Source organism: Camelus ferus, chromosome 15 (genome assembly GCF_009834535.1).
Source record: "Camelus ferus isolate YT-003-E chromosome 15, BCGSAC_Cfer_1.0, whole genome shotgun sequence".
NCBI lineage: Eukaryota > Metazoa > Chordata > Mammalia > Artiodactyla > Camelidae > Camelus > Camelus ferus.
The window spans coordinates 38,856,130-38,875,598 of NC_045710.1; the positions used below are offsets into that span (position 1 = coordinate 38,856,130).

Consider the following 19,469-nt stretch of genomic DNA (forward strand, 5'->3'; position numbering starts at 1 on the left):
AATATGTGCATTTCCTAGTGAATATCCAGTCCTACTGATAATGATTTTGATTAACCTTTGGAAAATCATCTTTCTTTTCTGTTATTCTGGTCAGGCTGTCAATCAAGAGACCATACTCCCTAGACAAAGAGTAGCATGAGACTTTTTCTTCTGGGCATCTGAATCTTGAAGATTGAGCTTTATTAATTTGGGGGGCAGGTAATAGGTTTATTTATTTATTTTTTAATGGAGGTACTGGGGATTGAACCCAGGACCTTATGCTTGCTAAACATGCACTCTACCACTGAACTATAGCCTCCCTGCTGAATCTTAAAGATAAACATGCAAGGAGAGGGTACTCTGAAATGGCTATTAGTTTCAGCTACCTAGGCCTTCAGAGTTGGTGTGGCTCCTACTTAGTTCTTAAGCTTTTACTCCTATTCTGTGAACTACCTAGACACTTCTAAGTAACTAATTTCCTACTTTTCTTGTCATAGTCATTTGGTTTCTAATGCCTGCAATCAAAATACCTTAACTGATACAAATGGTATTAAAAAAAGAGAGAGATCCTAATCTTTTGCCTTGTTATCACACAAGTTTATTATTTTTAGTATATCATAGACAAGACTTAATGGATGTTAAACTGTGTTAACCTGTAGAAAATGCTGCCCATTTACTTAGCAAAGGAAGTATTTTATAGGGTCTTCCTTTCCTCTAATTATTAAGAATAATTTTTTCTGAAGAAATGCCCTCATGAGCATGTGATTTCATACCAATTATCACAACATCTGCAAATCGTTCTCTAATTTGATGTATACAAAACTATTACACTACACTGGTGAGTTCTGATGGACATTTAGTAACGTTTGAAACTAGAAGGAAACATGTCCCCTCTCTCTCCCTGACCACCACCATTTGAGCTCTTGATCATTCTAAACTGAAAATCAGTTAAAGACTAGTAACAAAAATAATGTAAGTGCCTACTTTTACCCTCTGCTCTCCAGGTTACAGGCATTACCTCATTTCATCCTCATAACCACTCTGAGGGCCACTGATATCCCACACTTTAGGTATAAGAAGATAATCTTAGAGGTTTAGCAGCTTGTGCAAGGCCACTAAAAAAAGCACCTGTCACAGACAGGATTTTAAACTAGGTCTCTACTTTCTCCAAAGCTAGTGCTCTGTAAACTATTCTTGGTTTAGAAATCCTCTTCTCTTAATCTTGAGCAATATGAAGAATCTTAAAACTAGAAGAGACAACTGAAACTTTCACTTTGATCTATATATCAAGTGTTTTTGGAGGGTGGGGGGAGGGAGGACATAAAACGGCTTTTTATGGGATAAATAATACTTCATTTAGAATGTAACAAACATCTCAAGCATGTCTAAAGCAGAATTTCTGGTTTCATCTCCAACTGTTTCTGTGCTCCCCCTACAGTTTAGTAATTGTAGGGTCCTCTCTTTATCTTCATTATATATATCTGATTACCTACACAATAATTTTGTTCATCTGTGTTGTGATGCCTTCATACCCCAGACCCATTTACCATAAAGGCCTAAAGGAGATTCTCAACCTCAATATTTGTATATTCAGGTGAAATGTTAGGTCTGCCACTCACAAATTATGCAGTACAGCTTTCTAACAGTTTACACTTTTGTAAATTTCAAGTAGATTCAAATCAACTTTCTATCAACCTCACTCTCATATACTATTTCTGACTTTTTTTGGAATGAAAGAAAAGGTGTGGAACTCCAGCTATCCCAATGTTCATTGCACATAACACACTTATGAACGTATGAGATCATGTTCTATACCCACTCTGTATGTGGCAGTGGAAAAAAGTTTAAGCAACACTGCCCTAAAGACAAACCCCATCTACACGAAGGACCCACAAGTAACAAAGGCTATATACACACTGCCAGCTACTGTCCGCTTTTACATCCCAAAGATCCCAAAGGTATTCGTGAGCGTCAGGCCCTACACAGTATTTAAAAAGTATTTTAGTAGTGAATCTTTTGAAAATTACCAGTAGTGCTATCTTTCTGAAACTTTGTAAAGACAAAGTATTCCGTGGCTGATCAAAAGTTGAGCACACCATTCGCTAATAAATAGCGACGAGGCCCCCTGCTTGAACGATAACAACTATACCAACTGACAATTGTCAAGCAGCGGTGCTGACTGTGCCAAGCCTTCCCACCTCCCAGTAAGACTGGACTGTTTTCCTAACCACAACAAACCACAACATGACTACAAACTGTCATCTCTGAAACTAATACATCAACCTTAGTTTATTAACTTCATCCTCTGACTAGATGAGTAATTAAAACTGCCTCAGATTATACCTTTTATCAAATAAAATTTCAGTGTCATGGTGTGATTACTAGAGACAAGTTACTTCCTACAGATATTTGTTAGAACCAGTTATAGTGCCATTTAACACTGTAAAATAAAGTATCCTGAGCATTTTGACCCTCAGATTTATATTCAAAAATGTCTCTGAGGCTTTATTTCTTAAGCTATCAGTACTTTCCTCAACTATTGCTTGGAAACTGGTCATTATTGAAACAATGTTTAATCTGTAAATTTTTTACTTAACTAAGATCCTATTCTTATCTAATATTAAAAAGATTAAGTCAACAAATATTAAGCCACTATTGCCAAATAACTTTCCTGTGACTATTCTAATTCTTAGAGACTGAACCAAATCATACACCGCCTGAAAACCTAACAACCATCTGATGATAATTATAAATTCCTTTTGAAGGTCAAAAGGGAATGTACTCTTTTTTTCTTCTTTTTTAAAAAATTGAAGTATAGTTGGTTTACAATGTTGTGTCAATTTCTGGTGTGCAGCATAACGTTTCAGTCATATATATACATACATATATTCCTTTTCATATTGGAGACATTCTTAATTTCAGCCATAAACTCACCTTAAAAAACAAAGGTAGAAGCTGCAGTTGTTCTGTGACTGCTGTAGAGAAGGATCTTCCTGCACTTGCCATCAGCCATTTCAATACTAAATGGAAACAAACACAAAGAGCCAGTCTTTGCTATCCAGTTAGACACTACAAAGTAAAATAATTCTACAATGCTAGTGTCAGACAGCCACTCTGATTATCTCTTCAATGTAAAGAAAGAGATCATTTGTGTTACTTCATAGATTTGATCAGCAGTGTGACAGGACCCATAACAAAGGGTATCAACCAATCTAGGGGACTGAAGCCACTTTCAAAGAATGAGTCAGCAAATTATTAACAGTTTATAAACACCCACACCAAGTACAAATTAAAACTAGACTTTGAAAATCTTAGCAAGCACAACAGATGACTAAGTTAGTTGTTTACACACAGAATTCTTGAAAAAAAATTTTTAGATATAAAAACAATGGGAAACTCCCAATAACCAAGACAATTTTGAAAAAGAACAAAGTTAGAGGACTCATGCTTCCACTATAGTAATCAAAACAGTGTGGCACTGACATTAGGACAGACAGACACACTGAATTGAACTGAAAAGGCCAGAGAGCCCAGAAATAAGCCCTCACACATGGCTAATTAATTTTCAACAAGAGTGCCAAGACTATTCAATGGAAAAATGAGTCTTTTCAATAAATGGTGCTGGGAAACTGGGTATCATGAGCAAAAGAATAAAGCTGGACCCTGATCTAACACCATGTACAAAAATTAACTCAAAGAGGGCTGAAGACCAAAACCAAAATGTAGGACCTAAAACCATGAAACTCTTAGAAGAAAACTTATGAGAAAAACTTTGTGACACTGCATTTGGCAATCAAAAGCAAACAAAACAAAGATAAGGGATTGATATCCAGAATATAAGAAGAACTACAACTCAACAATGACAACCTAATTCAAAGATGGGCAAAGAACTTGAATAGACATTTCTCCAAAGAAGAAACAAAAATGGAAAATAAGCAAATGAAAAGATGTTCAACCATTAATCCTTACGGAAATGCAAATCTAAACCATGAGATACCTTCTTCTTATCTACTAGGATAGCTATAGTCATAAACACAAAAAACAAATGTTAGTAAGGATGTGGAAAAGTTGGAACCCCTTTGCAATGCTAGGTTGGAACATAAAATGGTGTGGGCCACTATGGAAAACAGCTTGATGGCTCCTCAAAAAATTAAACATAGAATTACCATATGGTCTAGCAATTCTGCTTTCGATTCCCAAAAGAACTGAAAGCACAGATTCAGACATACTTCTTCATTAATGCTCATAGCAGTATTATTCACAATAATCAAGAGGTAAAAAACGACCTAAATGTCCATCAACAGATGAATGGATGAATACTGAAAACAGTACACCAAGGGAAAAAGCCAAACATAAAAGGACAAATGTATAATTCTACTTGTATGGGGTACCTAGAATAGGCAAATTTATAGAGATAGAAAGTAAAATGCTGGTTGCCACGGGTTGGGGGACAGGAGAATGAGGAGTTACTATTTCAGTTTTGCAAGATGAAAAGAATACTAAAGATGGATGAAAAAAACGGTTGCACAACAATGTGAATGTATTTTATGCCACTCAACGGTAAATTTTATATTACGTACATTTTACCATAATTTTTAAAAAGGGAGAGAAAAGTCAATAGGATAATCTAAAATATCTGTTTTTATAGGGAGTTTCTACTAATTTTAGCCACTCACTAGTTTTTAAGAGCTTAATGCCCTGGGTTCGTTCATCTTCTTCACCAATTCCATTTTCTTCCATAACATGGTTCTGAATTTCTTCATCCACATCCATGAGGGGTTTCAATTTCTCTAGAATTCTAGCAGTAAACTCAGGGACACGAGGGGATGCTGTTGGTGCAGTGTTTGGCAAAGAAACATCTATCATGAATATATAGGTCAGCACACTGTAAAATAAAATACATACAGTAAGAAGGGATTCCACACTATCAATAAAACTAAAGGTTCAAAAGTATAACCCAACTAAGGTAAATGTTCCCAAGACAATTCCTGGAGAGGGTCTGGAGCCTGGGCCTACAATTCTGAGTGTGGCGACTGCTCACCACTGGCTTGTGAGCGCACTGCCATCCTACCTCACATTCAGAGCCTCTTGTTTAATGTACCGTAACACAATATAAAACAAAACTCGAAGAAGAGGACATCGTGAAACTTAACAGTAACATAACCAGCATGTACTATGAGACGTTAAAGTTAATAAAAATAACTCAAGAGGTATACCATACCACAGAGAAAACAATACCCACCTCCCTATTCTTTCCCTGACATTTTTGTAAACCTGGGTGAGCTTGGGTTCCAAGTACTTCAGTAGTCTGTGCAACAGCTCAGGCACTCTCCACTCTTGCTGGGCAAGGCCACCTTGCAGAACATAGAGTCGACTAAAATTGAAGCACAGGAGAGTTGGGTGAGAGCCCTTCTCTGCTTTTACATATTGACAGGAGAGATTAATCCCTGTGTTCCACTGAAAATTGTTTCATTTTCAAATCAACAATTTAAAACAGCATCATTATGAAGATAGCATTATTTTTGCTAAATCACTTTTCTCCATGTTCTCATTTCATCTCCATTACTATATAATCAAAAGAAATGCTGACTTTAGAGTATTCGTTGAGTTAATCTCTAAGCATGGGAAGTTTCCTCACAAGTGATTAATATTAATAATAATAATAATAGTAATAAATTATTCTTCTCATTAACAGGATTATCTAGATTTCTTGCTCTTGTCCAGTAATTTTTTTCCAGCTCCTTATGCTCTATCAAGTATATTTTTCCTTAAAAGGATTACTATCTTCTTTCCTAGTAGGAAAGAATGAAAAGAAGAGCATGTGAAAAAAAGTTATTAATACAGTCATGGTACAAAAATGCAGTCCTGATATAAAAGATGTGGCAGCAGAGAAGGCTGGCTCTGCTTTATATCTGAGTTGCTTAGGCTGCCTCTATTTCTCCTACTTGTTCTCAACTGAGTAATCTCTACTTAGGATCGTATGTTGTATTGAATTGGATCACGTTATCTCCCAGAAGAAACTAGTTACATTATCTAGCCTATAGGACTGTAGACAGTTCACTTCCACTCATACATCAAGAACAAAGATGTTATCTTCTGTTGGAAAAATCTTTTGTGAACCTCGTAAGTCTCCTTCTTATTTACCATGCATCTACAAAGGATCCTCCTTCACCACTCAGAGGGGATTCCAACAGCAATTCAAAAAGCCAGTGAAGTTTCCGGGGATCTCTGCTTTCCTGTGTTGAAAATATAAAGCAACAATTAAAACAGGGGTCCCACAATTCTGCAATTAAATCTAATCGCAATGATAGAAAATCAAACTAAAACCCATAGGTAAGTTAAATCCAAATGTTTCATCATAGCTCATGTCAGAAAGACTAAAGTGACAAAACTGTTGTTAGGTAAATGGACTGTCTTTAAATCAAAGTATAACTGCTCTGGACATATTTGGTGTCAAAAATAACACCCATAGCTTTGTATCATCTGTCACATCTATATGTAAGTTACATTTCCAGACATATGATCTGACTTGTCACTTAATCTAAAAATGCATTACCACGGCAGAGAAGGTACAATAATCACTTAAGAGTTATCACTTGAGGCTTACTTGAAAGGTTATACATAACCATAGCCAATTATGTAAGATGATAAAATTTTAAGATTCAAGAAGTATAATGAGATTTTACACATTTTGAGATGGGGTATGAAAGAGTCTGACCAGATCAGTTAGACTCAAAAGGGAGCAGGAGAACTCACACAGGACGTTGCTATACAAGTTCCCCAGTCATTGTATGTTTCTACTGTAATGTTGGACAACGCCGTTCTAAGCAGAGGACACAGAAGTTCCCAAAGCTTCTCCACCTACTCAAAATAAAATACATGGGAAAACATTAATGATACTCAGAAAATTTTTCTTCAACAATCCTTTCCTGCAAACACACATATACAAACACACAAATTGTTACTTCATTCAAATTATTTTTAGAATACCCAAATAATCTTAAGAAAGTAACTTCACTGTATTACCATCATACATACCCAGGTATAAGGTGAATTTTATTTTCCAAAAAAAATTTTCAGAAAAGAGGAGACACTTTATATGGTTCCTTACAAAATCTCTCATACTATTGAAAAGTTCTTTTTAAATTTCTGAATAACACAGTACACTGGGCTGAAACAAAACCTCAGTCACCTCTATTTTGCATGCTCATGAAGGTCACTTGACGGAATCCTAATATAGAAAACAATGCTATTTCAGTACAATCCAGGAGTAGCCTGAAGTATAATCTTCAAATTCCAAGTTTTAGATGACTATAAATAGCCTTTAAAAAGTGTTCAGTTGTATAGAGATTGTGAGAATATGTGTACAGATGCTTCTCACAGTTTAATGAGAATACAAATCACCTTGAGATTTTGATAAAAATGAAGATTCTGACTCATTAGCTCGGGGCGGGACCTGCGATCCTACTTGCCTAGCAAGCTCCCAAGTGATGCCCATACTGCAGGTCCAGGGACCGTACTTTAGTCAAAAGGACCTAGACAGGACAAATGGGGAGGGAGGGTTTGGGATAAAACTTCCAATGGTAGCACTAGGCATTGATTAAAAAGAAGGAAAAAAAAAAAAAAGGTATGTCATCAACAACTAATAAGGAAAGGGGATGTGTTCTGGAAAAGGGCTAACTCAAAAATGACAGAGACAGGATGACAATGATATGTATGACATGTTTAAATAAAACTGTTCCTTATATGTGAGCAGGAAAAAGGTAGTACTACAAACTAACAAAAACTTTTATTTAATAAGTGATTTGAGTATGTATAACTAAGTTAATATATTAAAAAGTGTTCACAGTCCTCCTAAAAGTATGTGCAACTAAGTTTGCCAGAAACAGTATCTGTGTCCTTTCTTTGAAGAAATGGTAGTCTACCTTATATTCAGGCCTTCCTTACATTTTCCAGGTTATTTTTAATCTAGGGCATTTTGCTAAGAAATTAACCTCAGGGTGGGTATGTAAAACTTAATCTTACAATTAAAAGCAGGGTACTCAAAAAAAAGGCTGTCAAACCCAGCTATCTACCAAATGGGTAGTGTAGATGAGCACGGAAGCTTAAGAGAAAAGATTCAATGAGGAGCTAGACAGAGCTTCACGAGCCAACTGATACAGTGCAGCGACGTGGTACCAGTGTTCCAGGATCTTTCTATTTTTCAAGAGAAACTGAAATCCTCTTTACATGATATATTTGGATGGAAAATAATACAAATTTTAAAAGACATTCAACGCCACCCACAGACCACTATTTTGTGACCTATACTCAAAAGCAACATGGAAGTGAACATTTTGTATTCTAGGTGCTAATATCTAATGCATTGGGAATTGCTACATAAATGGATAATGCAGCTCTAAGAGGGAATGTGCACAAATGCCTCACCTTTTCAAATGTCCAATGCTTAGAGCCTCTGATTAAACCAGCTATAATTTCTGCAACACATCGCTGGGTGCTTTCATGTGAATCTGCAACCAAACGTTCTAAATGGGGCTTCAGAACTGGTAGAAAGGCATCATCAAAATTTCTGAATATACCCTAAACAAACAAACAACAACAACAGAAAGTTCTTCAGTACTCAAATAACTAGCATATCCTTAACAACATGCTTGTATTTGTTTACTACCTTACTATTGTGCTTAAAAACTCCATGTTCTCCCCCTTTAGAACTGCTTTAACAATGTCTATAAGTTAAAATGGTAAAAATACTGTTATTTAACATGTCACTTTAAATATAATCAATGAAATACAAATTTAAAATCTTTCTGACCTTAAAAGTATCACACATACCTCAAAAATATCAAATAAACAACAAATGCATATAGTCTTGTGGATTTTGGCTTTTTGCTTCTACTGCTAATTACAAATATTAAAGATAAATACTAAAAAGCTTGCTTTTTTTTTTTTTTTTGTGAGTCCTAGACCTTTAGCCAAGATAAATATGATTGGTATTACTTTCAGAGCCATTTTAGATGAAGATAACAGATAACTAAACTCAACTTTAATCAAATACTTTAAAACTTACGAACCTGGAAATTGACAGTCACTACGTTTATGAAGAAGATATATAATAGTTACCTTAAAGAGGCAAAACCGTCGAGGATTAAACTTATCTTTCCCTTTTCTGTCTTCTAAAGATAGAAAAGTAATTAACTGTTCAACAAATTTCGGATCAGAAAAATGATCAAATATAATCTGTTCTGCCTATAAAGTTAAAAAAAAAAAGAAGAACATTCAGGGATTAAAATCTACTTAAAAACATGATTCTGAAAACATTAAAATTCAACTGTAAAGTTTTGATATTCAACAGCAGATTGTTATTTTTGTTCAAAAGAATTTTTAGTTCTCGTAGAGGCTTTCTGGAACCAAAATAATACTGCCTCTTGAAAATGCTATTTCTGTAAGAATAGCTAAAAGTTTTCCTTTAGCTCTTTGAGTTCAGATTCCATTTCTCAAACTGTGAAATAAATAAAACCAAAAAGGTTCTGCTTGAGAAATGAAGACTTAATGCTTTTGTGCCAATTTCTGAGCAATTTAGGAGAATCCTCCAAACTGCAAATGAAACCCCAGCAAATTATTTCTCTATTTGTAAAACATCAGAAGCTAAAAGATAAACTTTGTTCAGAATTAGAAAATGAAAGCTATAACAACATTAACTTAATTGAGGGAGACATAAGCTTAAAAGCCCTTCATCAACTTTCAAGATGATAAAAAAAGACTAAGAAGTTTCGACTTAAATCTACAAACATCTATTGAGTATTCATCATTTATATGCAATTAAAAAAAAATAAAAGCCAGTACCCAAGTGAGCGCTAAGTAGGTAGTAACCTGAGAGTAACCTTAGATACAAAGATTGTGCCAACTGGTCCTAACAGAAGGGAGAAGGGTTAATAAGGAGGGGAGTAAGGCAGTACACATGCACCAATATTTACTGTGCTACATACATACTGCAATACACAAATTGGGGGGAGAAACATGAACTGAGTTCCAAATAAATCAGTAGCCGAAAGGAAGATGCATTTGAACCAGGTTAAGTGTCTATATGTGGTGAAATGAAAAATGCTTACCTCTGTCAAATCTTCCCTGCTTCTGCCAAGCTTAGGTTGCTCTTCCACACCAGCGTAAACAACCATATTCCTATAAAGCAAGAGATTATATTTGTAATACACACAGGAAAAAGTATTAGAGCTTCATTGATAGAAAGCATTAGAAGGCACTTTTAATGAACTCTTAGACATTAAGTTTGGGATTACAAGTACATCACAAACAGCCTTCCGCCTTAAAGATGGCAGGAGCAAAACAAAAAGAGGAAGAGGGAAGAGGAAAAAAGCTAGAGATTGAGGATTTTTGGTGAGAGAGTATCTCTAACCAATTCAACTGCTTCTGAAGCTCCCCAGAAATTCAGATGATAAAACAAATTATATGAAAGATAAGCTGTTTAATAATAAGGTGCACAGCAAACTGCAACTTACTGTGGCCAGGTATAGTATCCCCAGTGAGTTTTTTCCACAAAGCAACTTGACTCCCATTCTTTTTTAGTTCTTGGTATGCTATTGCTATCATAATGCAACCAATGATTATCAGGCCTATCACCAGCAAGGATCTGGGTGGGTTTAGGATATCCACCTAAGGAAAAGACAATTACATCTGATGAACTTCAAAATAACTAGCAATGATTATTCTCAACTTTCAATCAATAGTGCTGGTGTGACTTTTTCTTCATAACAAGACTCTATTAAATAATTTGCTGAAGACAAGACCACAGATACATAAAGCATTTCAAATCAGAGGGGAAAAGAAGGGATTATCCACTAAATGGTGATGGGATAGTTATTTGAGGGGAGAAAATCAAGTCTGATCCACACTTAATTCCTTTTACCAAAAATACAAAAAATTTTATTAAAATATTTTAATAAAAATTAAAGAATTCCCACATATTCTTCACCCTGATGCCTCCAATCTTAACATTTTACTATGTGTACACACTATGTGACATTCTCTCTCTGTCCCCATCCGCACATGCTCATATACACACTTGTTTTTTGGAACCATTAAATGTTAATTTAACGTAGGACCTACAAACATGTGTTTCAAGTGAGGATAAAACAAGATTAGTAGCAGGGAGTATAATGAAAGTCCTTCCCACATTTAGTTAACACCCTTTTATAGTGTTCTAAAATAAAGTGGTGTACAACTATATTCCCCTCCCAAAGGTGGGGTGGGGGAGAATTGAAGACAGCTCTTTGAATATCACAGAAGTTATCAGAGATAAAAAAAAGTATGATAGCTAAAGGAATAAAAATGACACTTTTCCCCCTCCAGAATCAAATTATTTTATTAATTTTTTCTGATTATATGAGATTCCAAGAGTCTGATAATACAGTAAGGTATAAAAAAGAAAACTAACCTTGCCCCTAATCCTACCACCCAGAAAGAAAGACTTAACATACCGATGAATTCATGGTAATGGCATTTTAAGTCTTTGAAATAATTTGATGAAAAACTAGTATAACTGCTTAGTTGGGGAGTAAAAAATAAGTAGATGACATGTGTGCCCAGGGTGTGTGAAAGGTACACGTATTCTGTATTATGAAGACAAAAAGGTCAGTCTACTTTCATAAATACTTGTTAAAGACTAGTTTTTACTAAGTGAACTGTTTTCTCTTTATAATATTAATTCATAATTTGTATTAAAATCTTTCTATACTTCTACACTTTGTATAGAAAAATACTTGGGATCAAGAACTGTAATTTATACATTTCAAAGAAACTTTCCGAGTTTGAGAAGCATTATTAATTAATTTGGTAGCACTTACTGATATCATAGGGGTTGATGGTCAGCTTTTTGTGGGTTCTTTTTAGCTGCTTAAGAATACCAGCAACAGCTGAGATCGCCATCTAGAGAAGAAACAGGTAAGGTATCTGCATCAAATTTTTAAATCTCTTAAATGGTTGGTTGCCAGCCCTGATCTGAAGGCAGAAGCAAAAGCTGGGTTTTGTTTCTTTCAAATGCAAAGAAATACCTTCTGCACTGAAATCTGTTGGCACAGCCACATGAGCACCAGCTCTGACTTGGACTTAGTCATGTGTGGTTCTTACTCTTGAACCTTCATCCATGCTGGTTTCTGCCTAAAAAACTTTGATCCTTTCTTTATTAAAACACTATCTGTGCATTCTTCATATCTCAGCCTAAACATTTCTTCTTAAGGGTCTTTCTTCCACTACACGAGGCCAGGTCAACCCCTCCTTGTACCCACCTCTAATACTTTGCAAGTAACACTTCATGCCTTCAAATTTAATTTTTCAAAGTCAATCTTTCCCATTAACCTATAAATGTGTTCCCTGTTATATCCCCAGTGTTGGAATGCACAGCGCTTGAACATGTCCTCATACATTTGTTGGATGAATTATTATCATCTCAGAACCAATGGAGGTAGATTTCAAATCAACACACTTCAAGGTATTAGATGAGGTAACAAAGTCTCAAACCTAAGAGTATAGCTAAAATAAAGTATCCACCTTTCGAACTACAATTGCATCATGGTTGAGATTCTCAACAAAAAAACGTATGGCACGAAGAGGTAACACTCGGTCATCTCTCAAGAGTAGAGACAGAAGCCCAATGCCTATGTGTTCAAATTTCCAGGGCCTGAAAAGAAAAGAGGAGGAAGAAAATCACAACACTCATAAAACCATTTTTTTAAAAAATGTATTTGAAACACTATAATTTTAAGTTTCCCAAGAATCAAAATAGGTATATTGAAAAATACTGCTACTATCATTAGCCTCAAACTTTCCCTCTTTAGTTTTTCTGAATTCATGAATCAGACTAGTTTTTTGTGACAGTCATTCAAGGCCTTCAGAGTAGAGACCTCTTATAATATTGAAAACCTTTGAGAATTAAAATAAAATTTTCTTGCACTTACAAATTTCTCTGCTCCACACCATCTAGCAAAGCATTTACCAAATTTTCATAGTTCCTTAAAAAAAAAAAAAAATTCAGGTGAGGTACTGTTTTAATATACACTAAGATATCAAATAATGTAATATAAATTCAAATTCTGGCCAAATTCACCCTCCTTATACATACTTCTCATCACCAGACTGTAAAGGGCTAGCGAGAAGTCAGTCAGAGTGAAAGCAGGGTAAACAGAGACACCGGGAAAAGAACATGAGGGGCAGAGAGAAAACCAAAAACAGTGCTAGGTACACTGAGCAACTCAACTGCTTCTGCGTGGGCATTCAAAAGGAAGTCCATCAGTTAGGAGTGGTCTACCTGTACAGCCCTCCAAGTGTACATGAGCTAGCTGTCAAAGCTTATTATGTATATGGAAATGTTAGAAAAAAATTAATAAGCTTAGTCATACGGCAAAAAAAAAAAGTTAGGAAGGCTCCTGCTTGAGTGTTATCATTGAAGCACTGTCATCCTTAGCTTCTAAAAATCTAAAAACAGTTTACTAATATCCAAATGTCAAATTTGATCAAAAAGCTATGAAGAGATACATGTGTTGAACTTGAATTTAAGGTTTAATGAGTGGAATATGTGTACTAAAAAAGAGAGTGAATTCATGTTGCAAGAAGATATGATATTAAGATAGCTTTCATTTTAAGATGGTGTTTTCCACCCCCAGAGCTAAAAGTGATGATCCAGGGGTCTTCACAATAATTATCTCCTAATATTTGGGTAGTTTTTCAGAATCGATGTATGTATTTCATTAGGTAGTTATGGTGCCTCTATATTTCTGAGATATTTAAAACCTACTATTGATAATGTTATCTGTTTTGATGAATAGGCACCCATAATTACCTTAGGGAATCAGCATTCTTCACTTGTTGGCGTTTAAGTCCTTCTTTAATTTCTTCCGAGCTAGGCATTATCTGGTTGATAGAGGGGTTTTTTGATTGTTGAAGTAATTCTGCTACTCCAGTACACGACTTTGGAATCTTATTAAAAAGAAAAGCCAGGGGAAAAAATGAAGTACTGACTCATACCACAATATGGGTCAATCTTCACAACATTATGCCAAGTGAAAGAAGCCAGATATAAAAGGCCACATGCTGTGTAACTTCATTTATATGAAATGTCCATCACAGGCAAATTCACAGAGAAAGAAGGCAGATGAATGGTTTCCAACGGGTAGGGGTATGGGAGAATGTGAAGCTATTATTCTTGGGTACAAAGTTCCTTTTTGAGTGATTGAAATGTTCTAGAATTAGATCAGTGATGGTTCTACAACCCTGTGAACATACTATTGTGACTTTAAGCACACATGTGTTGTGTTAAACCGGTAAACTTTTTTGCATATGAATTACATCTCAATTTTTAAAAAAATTTTAAAGAAAGCATAATTTAATGACAGTTACAAGTAGCAAGACTATGTTTTGCAGAGAAGAAATACATTTAGAGCAGTTGTTTTTAAAACCAAGGGTGGATGTCAAACATAATCATTTTAAAGAAGAGGAGGATTCGACTGCACTCACACCTCTTCTACACATCTCAAATTCCAGTGCTTGTGCCAAGGGGCATCTGAAAATTCTTCGATGATCATCTGTCTCCATTTGAGCGCCACTGAACTTAGTGTTTACTTTTTCATTTGTCAAATCATCCAATTTTAATTTTCTTCATTATAAATTATGAATCCTGTGGTCAATCTTTTGTGACTCTGACTAGTATCATCGACTTCCTAAAATATAATCCACTCTTAGAAAAATGAGGCCATGGACATACAGAGAATAATGGTAAATGCAACAAATAACACTTGTGGCTTCTTGGTAGAAACCACCCATCTCTTTTCTCCTGGCCATGCTCCAATTTTCTACTCCACCTGCCATCTACAGGAATGACCACTAAAAATACTGAAAGGAAACAGAAAACAGATGCTCAACAGAGGAAAAAAAAAAAAAGAATCAAATGCCAATAATATTATTACTGAAAAAAGACAAGAAAAATAACAGCATTTTAACAGGGCAGTATTTCCACTAAAATCTGAATTAAGAAAGTGACTGTGCTTACTGTGAAGTCCAAGCCAATTGTTTCATATTGCCGATGAATCTTTTCTGCAAGATCATCAAACAGTCTCACTATTGATGGTTTTTCCAGGGACATTGCTTGGCTAAGCCCAGAAGAAACAATTGCTGGCCAAGTCTGTACAATACAGTCCCAGTCGTGAAGGCTTGCCAAACATACACCACTGTGATTTCCAAGGAGACAATACAAGGCACCCTGCAGGAAAAAATAAAGATCAATGTGAGAAATGAGAGGCATGGCTTAGTTGTGGCCAACTCACCTACATGTGGTTTCACATTTGCTAAACACTTATTATCTAAGTGCTTGGTACTGGTTAGTAAAATAGGTTCACACATTTAACATGCTACTGTTAGAAACCTGAACTTGACATTTAAATTGACAGTAATATTTTCTCTAATCATTTACCAAAGGGTTAGGTCAAAGAACGGCTAATAATAAGGTACTATAGAAATGTATAGATGTTACTTTCAAGAACATAGCTTCCCTTCTAATTCTCTTCTACTAAAAGCACAAAGGCTATGAAATGTGCCATTCTTAGCATTTTAGGGCATAATGTTTGGAATAACTTTCAAAATAGTAACTTTTAAATCTGGTTGCCAAGTATTTCCCTAAGTATATAAAAACTAGGTTGTTTAATAATACTGTGTACTTTTTACTCACAGAAGTTCAATCAATAAGAATAACTCTGATTACAATAGGTACCTCTTTTTAAGGTACTCCATTTTAATGGAAAGAGCTATTAGTACCAAAACACTTTGTTTTCCTGAACATTCCTGAACCTATTTCCCAAACATTCACCCTACCTCAATTCCAATCTGACTTCTTACCCACGCCGTGCTCTACTCCTCTTTACAGGTCTCAGAAGGGCACTGGAACTTTGATTTTATTGATCTAATAGACGGTTCCCAATTTTAATCTTACCTGACCTGTCTATTTTGTCCACTTAAACTGCTCTCAACAAGGTCAACAACTTAACCACCCAATGAGTTAGACCTCTGTACACTCTTGAATTACACACTTGCTCTGGGGGTCAGCAAACCTTTTCTGTAAAGGGTCAGACAGTTGACCATACAGTTTCTGAAACAACAACTAATCTCTGCCACAGCAGCATGAAAGCAGCCAGAGACAGCGCATGGAGGGATGGGTATGGCTGCGTTCCAATAAACCCTGAGCCCAAGCTGTAGTCTGCTGGCCTGTCTTCCAAGCTAACCTCAAGGAACATGTTTAGTTCTCATCTTAACTCATCTCATCTCATCTCTCCAGAAAGCAACTGACACTGCTAATTGAGTCTTCCTTCTGGAAAGATCTCTCCTTGGCTTATTTAATTCCGCCTCAATTCTTGTTATCTTTCTGACCTTTCCATTCTCACTTAGCTCTTCTAATGTAATTTTCTCAGCTCTTGCTCCTTGGTCCTCTCTTTTCTTTTCACTCTCTTCCCAGGCTCTTTTACAACCGCTCAAAAATTTCAATTATCATCAACACACACTGAAATGGCATCTTTAAGCTCTAATCTCTGATGACTAACTGCCTACTTGACATTGCCTCTTAGTATATAGAAACCACTTCAAATTAAACTTGTCCAAACAAAGGAACTCATCATCCATTCTCCAAGTTCTCTCTCTGACGTACAACAACCAGTTATAGAATCCAGAACCTTAATTATTCTGATCTCTTTTTTTCAGTGCCCTCATATTCAACTACTGAGTCGTCTTAACTTTCCCTCTTAAATCACTATCAATCAACTCATTTCTACCTGATGGTATAAGCAATCACTGCATTTCATTTACACTCTACTACCCCCAGTGAGATGTAATATTTCCATTATCTTTGTCATTACCTTCCTTCTGTGCTCTAATCACACAAACTTTCACTCAGATGTTCAAACTTAACTGTGTTTCTTCCTAGTTCAGGCTGGTCTCACCACTCTAAACCTTTTGGTCTTTCATCCCCCTCTCCCATAGGGCAGCCAGGCTACTCATCCATTGGTGCTCAACTCAAATTGCTTATACTTTCTCCATCATAACACTGATTATAAACATAGGTACATAAGTAAATAATGAAGGAGAAGAAAAAGACTATACCTGTTTAAAGGTTGAGTGTACTGATGTCTTCAACTTAGTATTTTGAAACACATTAAAAAATAATATAGATGGAGGAGATGGACAGATATGTGATAAAGCAAATGAAGCAAAATGTTAAATACAGAAACCGAGTGATGGACACAGGATATTCACTGTGGAATTCTTTCAATTTTTCCCTGTATTTGAAAATTTCTGTAGTAAAACAAAACAAAAACCCCTATACCTTGAACTGCTGTTGCGTGACATCTTGTCTACCGGGCCGTAAGAACTCCAAAACCAAAGGAATAATATCTCTGCAGCAGAAGTTATATGCTCCCAAGGCAGCAAAAAATGTTTGCTGGGCCTTATTTCTGACCTAAAGAAAGTATTATTAAATGAGGACTTCTATCAAATGATAGACAAACTACAAAAACTTTCTAAATGAATCATCAAAACAAACTGGTGATAATTTAAATGCTGTAATAACAGAAAAATATATCAACGCACATGCCTTAACAAAAATTGGTCAATGATTATTATCCTTTTACCAAAAGGAAAGGAAATTAACACCAACCATGTCCATGGTTTAGGTTACGTTTGTTAAAATATTTTCGATAAAGGCAAGACTGGAACCGACATTCATTTGTTCAGTAACATTATCAGCAGACTATTAAACTTTTTATTCTAAGTACAGGCCACATATTTTGAACCAAAACAAAAGATTTATAACCCATGAACTAGTTAACAGTAATGAATAATAACTGACTACAGTAAAAGCAATACACTGATGTATTTCAAACTTTTTAAAATACTTCAAGCAAAAAAATCCCTGGGTTAGACTGGTTTCCTAATTTACGTTATTTCATAAAGACAGACTAACTGGTTGTACGTGAATCTCTTTAAATTTTCCAGTTTTCTGTGTTTAGAGATAAATTCTTGGTCCTATGCTTCCTTAAAGGATAGACCCCACAATTCACATGGCAGCAGCTTCCTGAAATCCAAGCATAATGCCTAAGAAGAATGATATGGCCTTCATAAACTGGCCTTCATAGTGTGATTTAATTATGAGCAGCAACATTGCACTGACATTGTCAACTTTAATTAAAAATTAAAAAAAAAAACTTAAGCAGCAATCACAAACAGCAAAAATAAACATTAACTTAAAAAGAGAAGCAAAATTAGTTTGAATATATTTGTATGCTAAAAGGTGTTTTCTATACCAATCAATTACTTAAATTTCCTTGTTAAAAATGGGGCTACATTAGATTGCACATTACAAAATGGGTGAGAAGGGGCATGCCCAGAGTGTTTCGACTAGCCTTACCTGACTGTATGAACTTGTAGATAGACGAAGAAGATCTCTGATCATATCCTGATGTATCTTTTTGTATTCACAACCCTCCACAGTTAGTGTTCTTAGCTACAAAAAGAATAAAAATGTACATCAAATCTCAAAGTTTTTAATAAAAGTTCATTTAATAATTAAATACTCACTGGAAAAGTATCATTTTAAAAAGTCATCATGATTTTGAAAAGCTATTTACCTCATGCTGCAACATTACTCTGTCAATCAACAGTGCTCTGATATGCTGCTTTTTCCCATGGAGCTGAAAGACAAAGTAGCAAACACTTCAACATTTCCCCTGAATGACCTCAACAATGGAGTCTCCTGAATCCCTTAAGGAAAAACTGGTTCACAGAAGGTACAGTGTGGGCTGGTGGGTAGTGGAGGTATTTCATTTATTCTAAAGCCATCAAGTTTATATTAAAATACAGTATTTCCGTTTGAAACAGCCCACTAAGAAAACTGCTCGACTCTACTACATTTATAAATAGACTTTCTGGGTAACTGTGTATGTTTACTACAGAATACAGTATCTTTTATTTTTGTAAAAATTATCTTTTAAGCTCTCCCATGCTCAATCTTCCACCCAGTCACTAAATGCAGATACCTAGAACTCAAGATTGTTTTCTTTCATTCCTTTATCTCATTAATCACCAAGTCCCAGCCACTCTTTTTCAAAACACCCCAAAGGCAGTGACTTGATTCAGGCTGTGCTTTTCCTTCTCAACGATTTTAAGAGTTTACCTAAAGCCTCCCGGCTTCCAGTCTCAGTCTTACTGCTTATCCTCCACAGCGGTGGCAGAGCTTTTCAACATTCACTGAATTCAGTGTCGATCTTTCCACTATTCCCATCAGATCTACTTAGGAACTTTTAAGACTCCCCCTTGCTGAATGTAAAATGGAAGTACTTTCTTAGGACAAAACTAGAAACAACCTGGCTTACCTCCTGCCCCTCTGCTCTATGGCCACAGTTCCCTAAATCTTGCCATGTTTGTGTATCTCCCTGCCCTTGTAC

At 35.6% G+C, this 19,469-nt stretch overlaps 1 protein-coding gene across 2 annotated transcripts in view; it reads right to left on the reverse strand.

Annotated features, from left to right (window-relative positions):
• PSME4 (proteasome activator subunit 4) overlaps window positions 1-19,469 on the reverse strand; it is an 85,412-nt gene that overhangs the window by 12,388 nt on the left and 53,555 nt on the right. For both annotated transcript variants that reach the window (XM_006174442.3, XM_032497557.1), the window contains 17 exons: window positions 18,654-18,716; window positions 18,434-18,529; window positions 17,354-17,485; window positions 15,035-15,244; window positions 13,829-13,965; window positions 12,948-13,001; window positions 12,541-12,670; window positions 11,838-11,919; window positions 10,494-10,647; window positions 10,089-10,158; window positions 9,100-9,225; window positions 8,407-8,559; window positions 6,736-6,840; window positions 6,124-6,215; window positions 5,222-5,353; window positions 4,656-4,864; window positions 2,914-2,999 (listed from right to left, as the gene is read on the reverse strand). In XM_006174442.3, coding sequence (XP_006174504.2) covers window positions 2,914-2,999; window positions 4,656-4,864; window positions 5,222-5,353; window positions 6,124-6,215; window positions 6,736-6,840; window positions 8,407-8,559; window positions 9,100-9,225; window positions 10,089-10,158; window positions 10,494-10,647; window positions 11,838-11,919; window positions 12,541-12,670; window positions 12,948-13,001; window positions 13,829-13,965; window positions 15,035-15,244; window positions 17,354-17,485; window positions 18,434-18,529; window positions 18,654-18,716 — 2,031 coding nt within the window. The remainder of the gene's footprint in view (window positions 1-2,913; window positions 3,000-4,655; window positions 4,865-5,221; window positions 5,354-6,123; window positions 6,216-6,735; window positions 6,841-8,406; window positions 8,560-9,099; window positions 9,226-10,088; window positions 10,159-10,493; window positions 10,648-11,837; window positions 11,920-12,540; window positions 12,671-12,947; window positions 13,002-13,828; window positions 13,966-15,034; window positions 15,245-17,353; window positions 17,486-18,433; window positions 18,530-18,653; window positions 18,717-19,469) is intronic.